General features: G+C 47.0%; 1 protein-coding gene across 2 annotated transcripts in view; it reads right to left on the bottom strand.

Annotated features, from left to right (window-relative positions):
- Nucleotides 1-209: 209 nt before the first annotated feature.
- The window catches only part of atrnl1b (attractin-like 1b), a 124,659-nt gene continuing 104,356 nt past the window's right edge, over nucleotides 210-20,512 (bottom strand). For both annotated transcript variants that reach the window (XM_080835076.1, XM_080835077.1), the window contains exons 28-29: nucleotides 10,444-10,558; nucleotides 210-3,079 (exon numbers count right to left, since the gene is read on the bottom strand). In XM_080835076.1, the coding sequence (XP_080691202.1) occupies nucleotides 2,955-3,079; nucleotides 10,444-10,558 (240 nt within the window). In that variant the 3' untranslated portion in view covers nucleotides 210-2,954. The remainder of the gene's footprint in view (nucleotides 3,080-10,443; nucleotides 10,559-20,512) is intronic.

Below are 20,512 nucleotides of genomic sequence, written 5' to 3'. Positions count from 1 at the left end.
ATAGGATTATTCAAAACCTAGACTGCAAGTTGGAGGAAACTACAGTAGGATATGTTAAAATGACCCTTTTAAAAGAATGTTCAGGTGTTTTATTTGTTCATCTGTCCATGGTTAAAGTACATCAGATCAATCATGTGCATCGCAGGAACTTTAACTTTTTCCATCAACACAAAACAGTCAGTGTTTCCATGGGAAGTTGTGTAATAACAGTGAAAATGTGTTAATAACTGTGTAATTACAAAATCATACCATTTCACATCGGCAAATAGGCTTTAATAAGGTCAAAATGACATGTACACTATTACTACAATATTACAATCTGAACAGAAGAAAAACTTTACAATGCCCTAGTGCTCCATACCGGAACAGTTGCACAGCAGCAACTACTGAGTGACATTGCAAATACAAAAAAATGTTAATAAACTAAAAGTATAATAACAGTGATAGTACACAGGAGTTGATCCATTATGAAAACAAACAACATTACTTTTTTCTTTTGTCACAAACATTGTAAAAGACATTGTTTTTTTTCATCACTGTCATCATCCTTGGAGATATAATACAGAGGTTTGGCTCTAAAATAAATGTTGTCCTCATAATATTTTTTTATTATTAAAAACAGCAAGGAAAGAAACAAAACAAAACAAAAAGAAGATAGAATTAGAGTAGCTACGTGAATAGCAACAGATTCACATTTGATTCACATGTTTTTAGGTCCATGTAATACAAACATGTAGGGCGTGCTGTACATATCCTCAGTGTTCCCATGGAGACGAAGAGACAGCCAATCAAAGCCCCTTCCCCTTTATGTACAAGGTCTCTTTAGGGCTGACTGAAGCAGCAAGCCAGAAGGTCCAATGATGTGGACCATCCACCCAATCAGGCGGGGATGTCCCAAATCTGAGAGCCCTTCCAGAACATTCGAGTCAGGCAGAGGGAGGTCACTGAGAGTGTCTCAAAATTGTGGAGTGGGGGGGGGCCTCCAGAGTGAGTTTGTTGGAGACAGCTCACAATGCAAAGGCGGGATATGCCCTTATAATAGACCTGTACCGAACTTTGTCAAGAGAAAACAAAGGCCAACCAACAGAAACAAACAAAACAAACAAACAAAAAAAAAACATTATAAAATCATCCACAGTAACAGCTTCTCTGGAGATCCACGGCATAATATAAACAGAATATTACACAACAGGCACGATATTTACCTGCTTTACATCATAAACATACAAGCCAAAAAAAAACAGACAAATCGAAACAAAAGCCCTCCATGTTCATTTGTAAGTCGGGCTGCCATTTCTTTCTCTTCTTATTTTGTATTGTTCAAACATAAATCTCCCTTCATTTCTTGCTGTGCCGATGACACAGAGGACGTGTTGACTGACTGCCCTTGCCCCTCAGAGCGGCGTTAGCTCGTTGAGTGTTGGGTCACTGAGTCTGTCAGAGAACTTCGTCTACACCCCACAACCCCCTTTTGTTCAGTGATCCGACGATCGAATGGAACACTAGCTGTAAGAGCACCAGCGCTTATTTGCATCTTGCAAAGACGTCAGGCAACGCGATGGACATCAACAGCACGTACAGACACACTCCGTGTGCAGCGTATAGTACTTTACATTCTGTTTAAGTATATTGGTGTGTGTGTGTGTGTGTGTGTATGTGTGTGTGTGTGTGTGTCAAACCAAAAATGAGGACAAAAAGCTGGTGACAAACTTGTTTAGCCCTCCCAATCTTGTTGTGTGTTCACATGTATGTGTGAGTGGGTACGTAGGTGTGTATATGCAAGCCATCAAAGAATAGTAGAACTGTGTGTTCACTCTCTCCCTTGAACAAAGCAACCAGCAGCTTAACTTTACTTTAGCTTAAAAGGATTGTGATAGCTTTCCGACGCCACACAGACGCAATTGTTTTTAATTAAATAAAATGAGATGTAATAGCTAGAAATACAAGAGTGATTAAGTGGCTCGGTAGGGAAAAGAAAACAACAAAGTGGCTAATTGGCAAGCAAACAGGAGTGTAAAATTAAAACCACTTGACAATATGTTTTCAGTGTCCATGGTACTGACCTAGGAACCACAGAGAAACTGCTAGTCGTAAGCATTTACATTTTTCCCCCCTCTGTGCATTCTCTCAACACAAGGCTTTATTTAACCTTCCTGCCTCCAGAGCTAATTGTGCATCACAGCAATTCTGGAATCAGCTATTGATGAAACATCAATGACGGAAAAATAGGCGCGTCCTGGGATGATTGGTCCCAGATGTAACATCCTGGCACCCACTATTGAACTTGCACATCTCGGGGTGATCAATCCCAGCCAGAGTTGGTCGGTACTTTTTGTCCCTAATGCAAGGGGTGATGCCCCCTAAGCCTTGGGGAAGTAGGGAGTTGAGGGTAAAGGGTCCCCCCCAGGCCATCAAGGTGCAGGCGGAACAGAGCCACATTTGGAGTTGAAGTTGGAGTTCCCTGGATATGAACTGTGGTTGAATGTCGGGGGCATTTTCAGGATGTCGGAGATAGCAAAAGCATACGGTGAATCAGATGCAGGTGTAGATGCACTTAAGACACGAGGGCAATAGCTGACCAAGATGACTGATGAGGACGAGGAGGAGAAGGAGGAAGAGGAGGATCAGACTTTGTCTTTGATTGACAGCTCGGAGAGAAGAGGTGAAACGGCAGATGTGGTGAAAGGGTAGAGATGGAGGGGAAGGTGTGTGTGTGTGTGTGTGTGGGGGGGAGGGGGGGGGGGGCAGATGAGGGCTTAAAACACTCTTCTACTGAATGGTTTCCCCATCACTTAAATGGGGGCCTCTCTGTTTCTCCCTCTCTTTCTCATCAACACACAGAGGCAGCAGCTGGAGAGGCTGCAGTGGTGGGTTAGTTTGGCCAAAAAGGGTGAGCCCTCCACCCTCTACCCCCATCACGGTTCGGGAGGAGGGCAGCAAGAGAGAGCAGAGACTCAGACACATGTGCCCTGGTGTGTTGGTGGAAGGGCTTTGCGGTTCTTCAAACCCTGGCACTTCTCCTTGAAGTCCATGGCCTTCTGCTGGGAGGTGTCAATCAAGGCGCTGGCTATGGCGATGCCTGAGGGACACACAGGACCAAGGGAGGGGATGAGACGAGTTAGACAGGCAAAGAAAAGTACAGTACAAAACGCAAATACATAAGGGGGTGAAAATCACAGTTTTGTAGAGCCAGCTGTTACTTTGGATGATGTAGAGTAGCTTTATTTCATTTTTTTCCCTCTCAATACAAGACAAAGGGGTGTACTTAGATAGGTAAGTGAGGTCAGTTTCACACTATATGAACCAAAAATCAAAGGAAAAATTGGTAAGTCAACAAATACTTAACATACGTGACCAGTTGGATAAAAAAAGGTTAAAAGGTTCATCTGCTCAGGCTCATTCTAGCTGTTACTTAGGAGTTGCTTGTAAGTGTAAAACGAATGAAGCTTTCCAGCGAAATGTCATTGACCAAAAAGACCTTTCCAACATTTCTTCCACAGTATAACGTCATCTCCCTCTTCTTGAGAACCCCTCCTGGCATGGGGATGTACGGCTAATGAGGCACATTTCACATTTTGGTAACTGGCGATTTTCCCCTTTAACAAAGCCTAAACTTTGTGTGTGGATTGGGCTAATTAACAACCTCAAAAGAGCCTTCCTTGTGGAGGCAACATTTCTCATCCTTATCCAGGAAATTAACCGTATCAGTGCGTTAGGGTGACAATCGGTTCATCTTCTGATAACGAGCTCCACTGTGGTGAATTCTCACACAGCTTGTGTTGGCGAGACCTATAAATTGCAGCTGGCAACAGCAGTGTAAAATTACAATGTACTGTGCAATTATCCCTGTATTCTCACGATAAAGGCAAATCTGTGCTCAACCAAATCCCGAGGGGTCTTCACACGCAACACCAACATTCTAGTAACACCATTCCACAGCTTTGAGTTCAAATGTTCCTTGTTGAGATGCAGAAAAATCAACATGTACAAATAAATCAGGGAGGTTGAGTATGGATAACGTGATTGAATTTAAGAGCAGTCACCAGCAGTCAAAGAAAGTTTTGAATTTTTTTTCTCTACAGTTTTTATCTATTTAATCTATTTTAAGATTGAATTCCAGTGGCTGATTTTTCATGATCTGCGATAGTTGAAACCAGAGGGCAGGCCTTTCCTATTCCTCCCATTGCTTGATGCATCTCCTCATAACCACAACAAAGCCACCTCAGCAGAACAAGTGGCTCTGTAAAACTGTGCTTGAAGGAGCCATCACGAAGAAGCAACCCCACATGTGGACAATTAACCGATACCCTGGACCCCAGCGAACGATGATGGATTCTAAAGAGCCCGAAGAACAGGCATAAACGAGGGAGTGGCGAAGATAAACAATGCTATACTGTAATCCCTCCAGGCCTGCGTTTCGCTGAGTCAGGGGCCAGTGAAGACAACGAGGGAACAGAGAATCCCTTCTGCACTCCCTCCTGTACTCCTTCAGTCTTTCTTTCTTTAGTTTCTTCTCGCTATTTCTCTTCCTGTCTCCATCGCTCTTGCTTGCTCTCTCTCTGCACACACCCGCGGAGAGGGGAGGGCTCGAGCACAGCAGAAGCTCGGCTCGGTGCCTGGAGGCCTCAGGGGTTCAGTCACCATGCCAGCCCAACTGCCAGGAGGGTCCTGTGGCAAAGCCTTCCTGCCCACCAACTACCAGACCATACAAATCATCATGTAACAGACTGGACAATGGGGGAGGGGGTACTTCAAAGATATATAAATCAAACCCCACCCTTGACATTTCCCAGGCAAGCGTTCCCTCCATCTCCTCTCGCCTCCATCCTCAATCAGTCCCTCCCCACACAGAGTCCCACTCCACACACAGAGTCCCGCTCCAACCCTCCAACTCCTTTCGCTATTTCAGCAATGCAATTATCTAAGCAGAACGATTCAATACTCCAGACAGGCCCAGCCGGGACAAATTGAATTGGGGAAGGTCTGAGAACACGGAGCTGTACACCTCGCTGAGCTCCGCAGCAGGATTTACATCCAAGAATGAGCCCAGCTGCAGACATCAGTTCTCTCCCCGCCCCCCCGCAAAGTATTTCTTACCTACCACTGGTACTTGAGCTGAGCTTGAAGCTGGGTGGTGGAGGGTAGCGGCGAATTTTGAGGATTATGTGCCACTAGTCTCCCTCAGCGAGGCAATATAGTTTCAGCTGTGGAGACCACAAAGGAGGGATGGAGGCAGTGGAGGGGAGGGAGGGGATCAGGTTTGCTTAGGCTCTCAGCAAGACTTTATTATGCGGCTGATCTGCCAAGCTCCTTCAACCTGTTGTAGCCCCCACTGGACGGGAGAAGATGGCGTTATGTAAGCTCTGGAGCCTGGCCAGCATTGATTGAGTTCATTTGCGCATAGAGCTCTGTGTCTGGGCCGATGGACAGGTGCCAAGCGGGTCTGCTTTACAGGCCTGGGAAAAGTTTAGGCTCAGAGACATTTCTTCAAATCTTTTTCTGTGTCAAATCTGCTGATGGAAGACCGAAAAGTCCAAGTAAGGGTCTCGGTTTTGGTGTGAAAGTTACTCCCAATGCGTTCACAGGCTCCTGGGGACCTTGGGGTTTGGGTTTTTGGCTAATCAAACCTGCCCCTGCCAAAAAACGCCATGGCCTCTCTGCTCCAACCTCCGACAAAACAGCCGCATCGACCCGGTATCACTCACTCTCAAACTGGCTCTTTTGTCCACAGACCGTCAGAGCGGAGGCGCGCGCTCGGCTTCAAGGGTAGCCGTGTGACTGATAAGCGTTTTAGCATGCAGCCGGCACCCCTCCATTCCCAGGGCGGAGTCAAGGTCACTTTGCCCAGAACAAAACAATGGCTCTCCCTGTCTCTCGTCATGGGCTGGCTGGCGAAGGCCACTCTGACCTCCGCCGGTGGCTCGTGACGTCCCGGCAAGGACAGAGAGAGAGTGATGCGTCGCCCGGATGATTGACGGTCGCACCGTCACCTGTCTGACCCTGAGTGCCATAAACGTTCCTCCTCATGCCACAGTCCACTCTTTCTCTCCATCTCTCTCTTTCTCTCTCGCACACTCATTCATTCATTCACAAGAGAAGCATTTGCTGAGAACCTGAGGTCTCTGACAGTAAGTGGCCTTTTGAGTGGGGGGTGGCTGGTGCTGTGGTTGGGGCGGCTGGTGTCTGGGGTAGGGGATGGGGAGGATGTGGCGTCTTTATTTTTTTGGATTGTACGAGAGCCGGTAGAGGAGACTGTGAATCGCTGCATTACACCACTGCCCAGTGTAGCCAGACAGATTAGGTAGCGAAAGAAGGGAATGGGACTGGGGAGAAATCACAGACTGAAAGCGAGACGAGCCAAACGTTGTCACAGCTCCAAACAGTTCGACAGAAGCTCCCATTTATATTCAGCACCTTTATTTCCTCCCCGTTTCCCTCCCCTTCTTGTTGATTGATGGATGCTGAGATCCTGACTTACCCATGGCAGACATCTACGTGAAAACCACAAACACCTTTCAGAGCACATACAAAAAAAACAATATAGAAAAAACTTGCAGTCAAAAATAAAGGAGGAAAGGGGGGGGGGGTTGTTGGGGGTGGAACTCTTTCACATGTGAGAAGAGAAAGTGACGATAAGAGGACTCCGGGAGCAGTTTTCTCTCTCTCTCTCTCTCTCTCTCTCTTCTCTCTCTCTCGCTTGCTCTCTCAGCACCCCCTGTGTAGTGCTGTTGCCAAATCTGAACAAGACACGCACCCTCTGATGTGCCACTCATCCAAAACTTTCTCTGTGGCTTCTCTTTCTTTTCTCTCCTCACGAACGCAACAAGCAGCGCCATGCGGTGAGAACCACTCCAAAGCTCATCGCCCGTTTGGCAATTACAAACACGAGCAGAATGGAGCGTTGGCAAGGGTGCTATCTTTGGACATGGGGGAAAAAACGAGAGAAAAAAAACGTATTCTTTTTCATCTTCCATAAACCCCTCCCTCTTTTGTTATGGTGTTGTGTGTTGTTGTTGTTGAACATTCTTGCATTATGAAGCACAAAGGAAAATTATGCAGGGAAACATGTCCCCCCCCCTCCCCTCTCTTCACATCTGTCAATTTCCTGTCAGACAAGCCACCTGGAAGAGATTAGGTATTGTGCCGCTGCTGCTGCTGTCGTGTTGCTTATCAACCAGTCTGCGGCTCATCTCTGTTTATGATTTGCACAAAGGAACAAACCAAAGCAATATTAGCCTTGTCTTTCATGCAGGTTTTGTCAAAACATTGATCAGGACCCAGGGTCTGGGCCTCATTTCGTACAAGATTTGCATGAGCAACGGGGCATATCTCCTCGCCACAATCAACGAATGTGAACGCAAGCTCTTGCTCAAAACATCCCCTGCATCTAACTGGCACCCACTGAGGCTGGGTAAAAATAAAGACCTGACTGCTGACGCTGGGTCCAAAAAAGCCCGTCCCAGACGGTGGTGGCAACCAGACACCGCTGGTCCTCTTCATCGATTCTTTCCGATTCCGCTCCCTCGCCGCCATGTTTGCGACAGGGCCTGTTGCTCATTGGGGCTTACAAAATAACCCCATCCCGCCCCGTCCGACTCCCTCCCCTCGCCTCCGCCCGACAATGTCAAGGACGCGGAGACAAGGGGTGTGCGGGCTACCATATCCGCTAATGTATTCTAGATTACATGCAGTAATTAGCTCCAGCGAGCGGACGCCGGGGCTCTAATGCTCCTCGCAGGGGCTGGGGCCGGGTCTGGAGGCTTGTAAGCCGATACCCGAGACGGGCCCTTCTGTAAAGCAGGGCCCCCTGGATCACAGGGACACTGATACTGTGTGCTCACTTCCTGAATAGTGATATACTGTTACAGCCAGCTGAGACCGAGCCCACAGAGAGAGAGAGAGAGAGAGAGAGAGAGAGAGAGAGAGAGAGAGAGAGAGAGAGAGAGAGAGAGAGAGAGAGACAGAGACAGAGATATAGAGAGAAAGAGACAGAGAGAGAGAGGTTTAAAATAAGAGCATCTGTGGCATTAACGCTTCATTATTAGGGAATGCTAGCACCGGACTAGAAAGGTAAGTCCAATTAAGAGCAGCTTTGAACAGCCTTTCTCCCCAAAGGCATATTGATGTTGCAGGTAATGTAGGGGTGTTTGAAGCTGAGAAGGGTGTACTTAGGTATAAATAACAGGATCCTCTTGCAATAGCTGTGAGTAGCTGATTGCTGCCTGGCCAGAGCTGGCTACGCCCCCACTCTCCCCTGTGCATACTCCATGTGTGTACAAGCCAGTCTCCTGAACACACACCTTGGCTATGTCTCTCACTCTTTGGAGTACACATACACACACACACACACACACACACACACACACACACACACACACACACACTCTCTCTCTCTCTCTCTCTCTCTCACTCTCCCTCTCTTTTTTCTCTTACACACACACAACTATACACACACACACACACACACTCTAACACACACTAACACACACACACACACACTAACACACACACACACACACACACACAGCTTTTCCCAGTAGGGTCGAGGACCAAAGGAGTGGGACCTTTTGCTAAATGGAGCTTGAAACAGCAAATGTGATCATAAAACCCATCGACTGATGCAACCTCTCTAGAAATAGAGGGGAAGGGAACTTCAAACAGAGCTTCCACAAAAACACCATCTCCCTTCTGCCCTTTCCCCCTCTCCTCCTTTTCTCTGTCTGAATGCTTTTGTCTCAATGGAGGGTTAAAAAAACGCACAAACAACACATTCTAAGGTGCCGGGGTGAACGCGCCGGCTTTCAAACCCCCGCAAGGATCGACGGAGCAGCTCAGCGCTGGTCCCCCTGCGGAGTGGACCCGGCGTAACCCTTGCGCTTAATTTACTCGCATTTCTTTCTATCTCGCTGACAGGATGCAACTGTGGTTTTTTTTTCTCTTTAAAACGGCAGGCAGGCAGCGCACCCTCGCCGGGATTGAGACGCGAGACTAGCGCAGCACGGTCCGACAAACGCCTGTCTGAAGGCATCCGCACGCTGACTCATCACCATCTGTCGTGGTTATAAGAGAGAACGAGAGACCGAGAACGAGAGAAAGAGAGGGAGAGAGTGTGGGGTAAAGTGTGTGAATGACCTCCAGACCTCACTGGGAAAAAAATGTGTGTTCCTCTGGGCTCGCAGACAACTTTTACTGCGAGGTCGTGCACCTTACAGTAGGACACAGTGTGAAATGTGAAACTGGAGTCGATGTGAGATTTGAGACATCATGTCTGTGTCTGCTATTCGTGACACAACCAACAAAAGTAATCACCAAATCGCCAAAATAAGAGTCAAGAGCGACCTTTTTCTCCCAAACTGCGATTAAAAGTGAAATCAATAATGACCTTTGTCGACTGACTAGTCCTATTCGAAGCACTTTTAAGTGGGCTCTTCACGTCTGTTTTTAGACCTCGTTTATGACTCTTTTGTCGTGACGATGGTTGGCACTGCGATGAAAGAGGGAAAATAAAACGTTGCTGCTAATGAAAAGGTCGTCACCATCGCTGTTGCGCTGCCCAGGGGCGACAAGGTGTCAGGCATGATTTTAGCACCTTGCACGAGGAGAGGAGACATGTGAGAGTGAGCTCTTGACACACGTATGTGCGAAGATGTGCCACTCACCACACAGGATGGCACACTCCAAGAACAAAGAAAACAAATCCTATATACATATACCAAACCATAAAACAAGAAGAAAGTATTTTGTTTCCTGTGTTTTGTCCAGTGTGAGTAGTAATGTGGTAGTATTTAACACCTGCTCTAGTAGGTCAAGACTGAGTGGCAGTGGGACTACCAATCGAACATCATGTGATCCTAGATACTAGAAAAACATGCACTAGCATGAGTCAATCTATATGCTGTTTTCACAGGTTTGAAGTGCGAAAGCCATAGATTAACATTGTATGGGCTGAGCGTAAAAGAGATTTTCACACCTCCTTTATTTAACAAGATCGCACTCTAGAAATTGTAAGCTTTGTGTTAAATTACATGTCACTTGGGCAATTTTACAGTTGAAAATACAATTAAAGAGCACCGAGTCTTAGCATAGTGTAGCCAAAGTAAAACAACAAAAGTGAACAAGAAAAGTGTGGAAAATATGAATTCCATAGTACAAGCATGATTCACCCAAGGTGTAGGAGAATCCCTGGCTATACTGGTCTGCATTCAGTGTTCTTGAGTCTATACGAACATGTACATGTAGTATGCACCATGTGTTCTTGAGTGTGTGTGTGTGCGTGCGCGTGTGCGTGTGTGTGTGCATAAGTGTGTGTTTGTGTGTGTGTGTGTGTGTGTGTGTTTGAGTGCATGCAAGAGTGTGTGTGAGTGTGTGTGTGTGTGTGCATGTGCATAAGTGTGTGTGTGTGTGTGTGTGTGCGCATGTGCATAAGTGTGTGTGTGTACGCACCTGATTGGCCAGGTGGTGGGACTCCAGAGGGGCTGCGTGGGAGACAGATGAGCACCGTAAGCACCGCCGCCTTGCCCCCAGAACATGGCTCCATGGCAACAGGTTTGGGGGGACCCTGTGCAGGCAGAGAGAGAAAGAGATAGAGAAAGAGATAGAGCGAGAGAGAGAGAGAGAGGGAATGCGTTAACATACTGTGTAAACTCAACAAAACAGACACACACCCACACAGACAAAATCTCAACTGTTTTTCGAGGTAATATTCCAACATGCTCAGCTCACCAATAGCAAACACACACAACCCCCCCCCCCCCCCCCCCCCCCCCACCTGCATCTCTCTCTCTCACACACACTTACACACACAAACACACAAACAACACTGAATGATCTCAGTGGGTGTCTTTGCTATTTCAAAGTCCTTGGGGTAGGCGGGCTCCCTCCTGTCTGTGCCATGACTGCTACTCATGTCATCTGGATAATTCACCCTCCTCTTCACCATAAGGAGGACAAACACACACACACACACACACACACACACACACACACACACACACACACACTATACATGGTGCTCACTAGAACACCATCACACACACACATCAAAGGGCAGGATCATGGCATTTGACATGTCCCTCCGATAAGATCTGGTCACTGTTCCGAGTCGGAGCGTGACTCAAGGTCTACGTCACCGTGACGACGTAGGCAGAGAAGGAGTGGGAGCTTTGAGGAGGCTGAGGGGAGAGAGAGGGGCCGACAGACAGCAGCCAGTGTGAGGAGGCTCAGTGCCAGCAAGAGATGACAACATCACTCACTCAAAGATGATTATATACTGTCACACACACACACACACACACACACACACACACACACACACACACACACACACACACACACACACACACACACACACACACACACTTTGGTGTCTCTCGCATTTCCATTTTCAGGGTTTTGGGAAGCAAATTTACTAATGAACACTCATGCAGCACACACACACACACACACACACACACACAGGGAGCTAATGAGTGTATAAGTGTGTGTGCGTGTGTGTGTGTGTGTGTTTGTCTTCTCGGGCCGGAGGCTGATGAACACAGTGGTGATTTAGCTCCATCTTTAAGGCTCCTCTAGCACCTCTCATTAAGTGGCACTTCTCTCCTCTCCTCACCCAGAGTAGGTCCAGGCCACGGTCTTTGTTCTCTCTCTCTCCTTCTCTCTCCTCAGCCTCTTAATTCTGTCTGACTAGGTTACTGAACTACCAGCCTGGGTTACAATTTAGCCAGTCACAATTGAACAGTAGACAGAACATGTTCGTTTTCACCAATCCGGCACAGTAGTGATTTTCAGGCTGACAGTATGACTGCTAAGACGGACGTCAGCGTGGGTGGGACGTAGACGTCAGGAGGGTAATCTCTGGTGGCAACTTTGCATAAACCTCATAATTATGCCGAGCTCTGAGGGGGGATTGGTCAGATTCAGGGCATGTCTTCCACATGGAGAGGTTGTCATAGAGACGGCACTGATGGCTTCGTGACCTCTCTTGAGGTGCCTCCTCAAACCTAAAATGCGCAGTGGAAACCTCTGGACCTCATGCACAAGGCCTTTTAATGCGAAGGCCTGGGGACCGGCAAGCACGTGCGCGTATGGAGTCAGCCGCGTTCACGTGTGGCTTCACCGTTAGAGGCGATCGGGGTGAAGAGGCTGCCTCTAAAAGGTCACATGAATGGTGTGACAGCAGCCGTCCATCAGGCAAACCACGGAATGAGAGCTGTTATCAGAGGCCGTATCAGTGGAGGGGGCAGGAAGTGTGGGGGGGGGGGGGACAGAGGAGGCTCCTTCAGCCACACTCTAGTCTCACAGTGAGTGGAGGTGGTGGGGGTTTGAGGTTGGGGGGGGCTAGATCAGGATTCATTTCCCCTTTTTTGTCATGCTGTCTCTCTCACTCTCACTCTCGCTCTCTCTCCCTCTCCCTCCCTCTCTTGAAGTCTCTCACTCTTCTCGCTCTGGCCCTCTCTCACTCGGTCGTTTTGTTCTCTTTGAAGATTTTGTTTTGCCGTCAAGAGAGGGAGAAGTGATTTTCCTGTCAAGAACCCCTCTCCCTCTCTCTCTCTCTCGCTCCCTTTTCTCTCTCATCTTCTGTTTCGCCTTGTACCGGCTGTCATCGGACCTGGCCTCGTGCCACTCGTATCCAGCAGACACACTTCTCAGGGGGCACTTTACCGCATCAGAGGGATCTACAGTGCCCACTGATGAGCCCTAACAACCTTGTATGTTTGTTTGTGTGTGTGTGTGTGTGTGTGTGTGTGTGTGTGTGTGTGTGTGTGTGTGGATGTCTGCAATTGACTGCAAGTGAGTGGATGAATACATGTGTGTGTTCAAGTTTGCCATCAAAGGGGGGGTTGGCATTTCACATTGTCAGTGTCTGGGAGAGTGCTATAGATTTGTCTATAGTGTATAAACACACAAAGTTGTCATTTGTGTTTGTTTGTCTATTACACACACACAAAGAGAAAAACTGTTCATCTACTTCAGTGTGTGTGCCTGTGTGTCTCTCTGTGTGTGTGTGTGTGTGAGAGAGTGTGTGTGTGTGACTATGTGTGAGAGAGGGAGAGCGGCCCCTCAGAGTGGCAGGTCGATAACCTCACTCTCTGCTAACAGGTAGGGCTGATGGCGTCGAGCAGTGGGGGTGCCATCTCTGGCAGCTGCCAGTTCCCCAGGCTCACCCTTCAATCAGCTGCTAAGTGCAGTCAACCCCCCCCCCCCCCCCCCCCACTACCCACAGACCTCCAGCACCCACCCCCTTATTCTGCTTAAATGGCAGAACTCATTATCCCTCTCTCCATACCCACCAATCAAACAGCCAGCTTTTCTAAATATCAGAGTTAATTACAGAAAGGGCCTGTGTTCTCTTCCCTCTCGTTCTCTTAAGCGCTGCCAGGCACTTGGAGAAGGCTAGCTAACGCAGATGCCATTGTCTAAATGCATATTTAAAAGCTTTGTTTGTTATATATATACACACACATACACACACACACACACACACACACACACACACACACACTGTATGAAGTGTTGTCTTGGCTAAGGAAAGACATTCATGTCGTGAGGAGGTTTGGGGGAAAAGTGGCGTAGGAGGGGACGTGAGTTATTTTAATTTTTTGGGTTGTAAATGGTTGAGACAAATAGTCCAATGATATGAGATGTTTTTGTAGATCTAGGATAGCAATAACAGCTCCCTGTTTTTTGAAGTTTGTTTCTCGTCCCCCTTCTAGTTTTGCACAACTCAGGCGAACACAAGCGGCATGTGGTTCTCTAGGCGCGTTGAGGCTTTGAATGACAATAGCTGCTCCAGTGGCCTTAACACAGACAGCACTACTGATGAGATGCATCAGCCTTAACACAGACAGCACTACTGATGATATGCATCAGCCTTAACACAGACAGCACTACTGATGATATGCATCAGCCTTAACACAGACAGCACTACTGATGAGATGCATCAGCCTTAACACAGACAGCACTACTGATGAGATGCATCAGCCTTAACACAGACAGCACTACTGATGAGATGCATCAGCCTTAACACAGACAGCACTACTGATGAGATGCATCAGCCTTAACACAGACAGCACTACTGATGAGATGCATCAGCCTTAACACAGACAGCACTACTGATGAGATGCATCAGCCTTAACACAGACAGCACTACTAATGAGATGCATCAGCCTTAACACAGACAGCACTACTGATGAGATGCATCAGCCTTAACACAGACAGCACTACTGATGATATGCATCAGCCTTAACACAGACAGCACAACTGATGAGATGCATCAGCCTTAACACAGACAGCACTACTGATGAGATGCATCAGCCTTAACACAGACAGCACTACTGATGAGATGCATCAGCCTTAACACAGACAGCACTACTGATGATATGCATCGGAGAGACAGAGAGAGAGAGAGGGAGAGAGAGAGAGAAAGGAATGGGATGAAGTCCCTTAACACAGACAGCACTACTGATGAGATGCATCGGAGAGAGAGATAGAGAGAGAGAGAGAGAGAAAGGAATGGGATGAAGTCCCTTAACACAGACAGTACTACTGATGAGATGCATCGGAGAGAGAGATAGAGAGAGAGAGAGGGAGAGAGAGAGAGAGAGAAAGGAATGGGATGAAGTCCCTTAACACAGACAGTACTACTGATGAGATGCATCGGAGAGAGAGATAGAGAGAGAGAGAGAGGGAGAGAGAGAGAGAGAGAGGAATGGGATGAAGTCCCTTAAGGCGAGACACTACAGGTGAATAGGGTAAAAATCTTAAATAATAGGTATCACCATGAAACTTTCTGAGTTGATTAGTCATGTTTAGATGAGAAAAAAATGTATTACAAGTTTTTTGTATTTTGATGTTTGAATATGCAAATTAGGCGTTCTCTCATAAAATATGCGCTAATTTGCATAATGTTTAAAAGACCATGTCTGATCATGGGATAAAGCCAGGTTAAAAAATCCTTTTCCCTTTTGTTGGCATATTAGATGGGAAAAAAATTACAGAGGGATTTATGGATATCTACGATTTTCGATTTTCGCCATGTTTTTGGGGATATAATGTTATATAATTCAGGCTAGGAATAATATATTTACAAATCCCTCTGTAAATGTCTTCATAATATAGTTATGTACAAGACTGGAAAGTTTGGTGTATATAGGTTGAACTGAAGTGGAGTTATTATCCTTGGAGTATGACAAAAACCTCATTTTGAGAAAATCGCATTTAAAGATTCAGGAAGTGTCAAGCCATACCACGTGATGCGTCTGAGCGAATCACGTTATCAGAAACCACCGCAAACCAATGAAATTGCGTCCTTAGGTTTAAACCCCCGTTTTTGCTAACATCATTGGTTACTGCTGGAAAGGAAATGTCCTTATTTGGATTAGATAACGTTGTGTGAGAGCTATAGCGCTTTCCAACGGTACCAAACATGTCAGGCATCAGAAAGCCGACATACTGCACGTTACGTTAGACTGCTAACTTTCCTGGAAACCTATGAGAATGCTGACTCCGCGAACAGACAAAATGTGAATAAATATACACATTAATGTATAATTAGGATATTTTCTTTATGCTGGTATGTAGGATTACATGTTTAGGGAGTGAACTAGCTCAAAATCTCAAAATTGACCACTGGTGAAAAAACGATGTTTTTGCCTGCCGTGTCTCGCCTTAACACAGAAAATACTACTGATGAGATGCATCAGAGAGAGAGAGAGAGAGAGGAATGGGCTGAAGTCGCTTAGCCTAATCTGTTGCTAGGAGTGTGTCTAGACCCTGCCAGACTGGTGAGAGAGATTATTCCCCACATTAAGAGGTAGGCACGAGGCTGCAGAAAGCAGCGAGAGAGAGAGAGGTGGTGCATTCCTTTCAGCAAGACATGGATGGACCAGAGACGGAGAGAAGCAGAGAGGGAGGAAGAGAGGGAGGAAGAGAGGGAGGTAAAGAGTGGACAGTCTATACTTAGGGGGTCGAGTGCAGGGGACTTGGGTTGCCAGACAGATCACATGCACCCAAACGCGCCACTCACTCACACACAGACATGAACACACGCACGTACACACACACACACACAGGCGCGCACACACACACACACACACAGGGTCAAGCAGCACTCAAACGAACACTGAGGTGGAACTAATAAATTATGAGACCGGGTGAGGGTGCAAGTGAGCGAGGGAAAGATGAACAGAGGAACAGACAAACAAGAGAGGAACAGAAACTTGGGATGCAAAGTAGAAGAGACAGAGAAAAAGAGAGAGAGAGAGAGAGAGAGAGAGAGATAGAGAGAGAGAGAGAGAGAGAGAGAGAGATGGGAGGGGGCAGAGAGAGGAATAAAGGCTCGGAAAGGGAAAAATGTGGTGACAAAAGTACAGAAATACCCATAAAAGGCCTATAAAGATGAAAAGACAGAATATTAGTGTGTGGAGGATAGGGGGAAGAGGGAGTGAGAGAGAGAGAGAATGAAAAGAACAGACTGGGAGGGATGTGACAGAGAGGAACTGATAAAACATGAAAAAGAGCAAAGAGAAAGCTAGGGTTTTGGTCAAGGCTTTGCTTTTAGCCTGTGTGCTGCAGTGAGAGAGAGCGAAAAAACGAGAAGAGGAAGACGGAAGAGAGAAAAAAGGGAACGAGACGGGGATGAAAGATGGCGAAAGAGAGAGGGAGCGAGTGAAGGAGAATGCCATCAGCACAAACTGTTTTACTGTTCTCCTCCAGAGCGGTAATCACAGTCATTAAAAAGCATCGTTTCACAGCGCTCCATTATGGCACTCATTTTTGGGACGGCACATAAATTAACCTGAGCATGCCTGGCTGCATACATAGCATGTCTCTGTCTGTCTGTCTGTCTTCTCTCTCTCTCGCTCTCTTGTCTCACACACACACACACACACACACACACACACACACACACAACACCTCTCTCTCTCTCTCTCTCTCATTTCTCCCCCTCTGTTCCCTGAGCACAGTGATTTGTGCTTTATTGTATTAAAGTCGCTCCGTTTTCTTGCCCCTCTCGTTCTCCTTCACTCTCTCGTTGCTTCTTTCTCTCTCTTTTCTTTCTCTCTCCTTTACTCCTTCTCACTTCAACTTTCCACACGTTTTTTTTTTGTTCTCCTCCTTTCCACTATATGTGATTTGTGTTCCCTCCTGTCCTTCCTCTCCTCTCTCCCTCCATCGTTTGTTCCTCTCTTCTCTCTCTCCTTGCTGACCCCCCTGGTCACACGGCCCAGTACAGACATGCAGAGTCGTTGGTCCAGACAGATGCCTTTTTGTTTTTCCCCTCCTCTGGACATGTTAATTGGCCCACGGACTTAATGCTGCAGTGCAGTCCCCATCAGCCATCTCTCTGTAGCTTCACACACACACATACACACACACACACACACACACACACACACACACACACACACACACACACACACACACCACAGCCTCATAGAACAGCTTACACACACATACATACATGCAGACAGGCAAAAACATGCACAAACAACATACACAAACACAGAGCAAAACATCTCCCTGTAGTCTCACAAACAAGCCCATAACATACACACACACACAAATATGCAGTCTCTCTTGCAGTCTCCGACACGCACACAGTGGTGAATCTCCCTGCAGGGCCACAAACACAAACACATACCAGGCACAATCTTTCATACAAACAAAGGTTCAGATACTTACTTGCAGCCTCACAAAGGCACACACACACACACACACACACACACACACACACACACACACACACACACACTCTCAAACAAAGCACACGCACTAACATGCACACAGAAACACAGAAACAGGGCAGTGCAGTGCCATCATACATCTCTGTTTAGAGCCATCTCAGCACAACATTGATGAAACCTCCCTTTGTAACAGAGCTGCACCCCCCCCCCCCCCTTGCCTTTCACTCCACCCCCGGGGAGGAACCCCACAAGCACCACTGCGCCAGAGCCCCACAGCCCCGGCCACAGACTACATCCCCCCACACCCTCACTGACCCCCTACTGCGTCCTCACCCCAGGCCCTTCCCCTGTCTGCAGACCAATGGCCAGCGGATGCCGGGCCCTTATCTTCCCTTTATAACGGCAGGCAAATATAGGGCATGGATCAAATGTGCCCTCCTACTGGAGCCCATCACCCCCCCCATCCTCATCAAGCCATCAAGCCTCGTCTAGTCCATCTGACCTGGTATTGTTTTACAAACCCCCAGAGTTTTTGTCTTTTATCCCCGTCATGCTTTGTTTACTCATTTTCATTTGCTGCTGCTATCGTCTGGCATTAAGCCCCCCTGCTTTTTCACCAGACCGATTAAGGTGTAATCCAATTGTGCGCCATTGCGAGTTACAGAGAAAGTGTTCGGACGATTTTGGCTAATAAATAGCGATAACGTTTAAGGCCTAAGAGAAGGTTAAATCAGTTCCTGTCATCGCTAGAAGCTTGAGTGGGAATTGGGAGATGCATTTGATTTAAATGGCAAGGAAAGGAAAGAGCGCATATTAAACAGCGCTAAACGATGCAAAGAAGTATTTACCACGTGATGACGTCCTTGGATGTTCTGCACCTAGCCCGTTCTTTTGTCTAAAACGTCGACCGCTAAAACCCCAATGAAGCCGATAACGGCAATTATGCACTGACAGAAAACGTAAAAATTAGACACAGACCTTGAAGCTTAAGAAGTGTGGGGCATATGAACACCGACAAAAGAAAAAACCTACCAAATCCTCTGCTGAGAACTCGCTCATATTTTGTGCTTCGAACAATGCACAGAGAAAACCGGGCTCGGAGAAATGTGCTTAAGAGAGAAGCCGCTGCTTTACTTCAAGCGATGCCCTCCTCTCATCTCCGTCTTTCTCTCCCTTCCCTGCCTCCCCCCCTCTCTTTCTCCCTCTCTGTTCTCTACTTTCTTCTTTTTAAAACTCGACAACAAGAGGGCCCTTAAACGAAATGAGGGCTCTGCAGGTGTTGGGCTGTAAACACGATTCTCAGCGTCCATCCTCAGATTTACTGCAAATGGGAGGCCGAGCCCCATCACTGGCTCATGCATTTATTAAAACTGAGGACGATACTCTCGGCTTTTTAATTGGATCCCTGGCCTTCCAGAGCCCGAGACCCCGCATCAAGCTGTGAATGTCGAAAACAATGAATGTCGAGGCTGACCGCCCCAAGCCATTTAAAAAGGTTGGACGGTCTATACTTGTGATGGTGAGACAGCGGATATTTTAAATTATCAAGCGCCCACGTTAGTAGGGGTTTAATTTTTCAAATTCTGCACAATATTATTAATTCGTCTTCTCATACACCTTTGAGATCTCGTGTTTTCTTCCTTCTCCTTCCTCCTTATTTCCTCCGTTCCACTTGCTCTTCAACTACCCTCCCCCCCCCCCCTTTATTTTCACCCGTTCTCAGAGAGAGACACAGATGGAGATCAAGACAGTGGGCAGGTGGAAATGAAACAACAAGTGGAAGAGCGTGCAGGGAGGAGGGACGGAGGGTACAAGGTAGACTGATCTAGGAGATGTGTTCAATATGCGAGAGGGCTGGTTGTGTACCTCTAGTTTTAAGCAGTGCTCAAGCCCGGGGCCTTAATATTATGGGATGTCACTGAGCCTATAGCTTCTCAAATTGAATTCCTTCAGTCCCTTTTGAGGCTCAACACGGGACAATCACAGACACAGAGACATGAAAATATTGCGAATTAAATGAAAAACAATGGTACAATTCACACAGAGACGTATCGTATCGGAGGTCTTATGCGCAAATCTACATGTTTCTTTCCTTTAACGAAGCCTGAGCATCAACGGAACATTGTATGCACGCTTGGGTGTCTTGTTTTCTTTGATCCGAACAATTTCCTTGTAACGATGGCAGTCAAACTGTGAAGAGGAGTAAACTCCTCCTGGCAAGACATGAAGTGTCTCTGTTGTAAGACTATGCAGTTTTTCAGGCGTTTCTGCACCATGGAGGTTGGATTGGGTTGGATCCTAAGTAACCTCTTCAAAGTAATGCAAACATGGTCATTAACCTTAGTCTGAAAGATTCATCTTGTAAATAGGCTTTATGTCCTTCAATGTTTTCTCTACTAGTTTGCCAAACAAAATGCAACATACACTTGGAGCACTAGGTGAGAGAGAGAGAGAGAAAGAGAGATAGAGAGTATAGAAGAGAGATGACAGAGATGGAGAGACTGCGACAGAGACAATAACACATGGAAGATCTCTGTGAGTACACATGAGCATGTGTACCATACTTTGTTGTTTGGATGACACACGCACGCGCACGCGCATGCACACACACACAAACACACACACACACACACACACACACACACACACACACACACACACACACACACACACACACACACACACACACACACACACACACAAATATTGGGATTTTTGGAGGGTCCTCTCTCCATTGTGGCCAGTGACAGTGCTCATCCATCACACTCTGTGTCTGTTAGTGGCTCCATATGCTGAGTGCCACGCAGGCCTGGCTGGGCTGAGCCTGT

Source organism: Sprattus sprattus (genome assembly GCF_963457725.1).
Source record: "Sprattus sprattus genome assembly, chromosome: 3".
In the NCBI taxonomy this organism is placed as follows: domain Eukaryota; kingdom Metazoa; phylum Chordata; class Actinopteri; order Clupeiformes; family Clupeidae; genus Sprattus; species Sprattus sprattus.
This window is presented reverse-complemented; position numbering and strand designations above follow the sequence as displayed.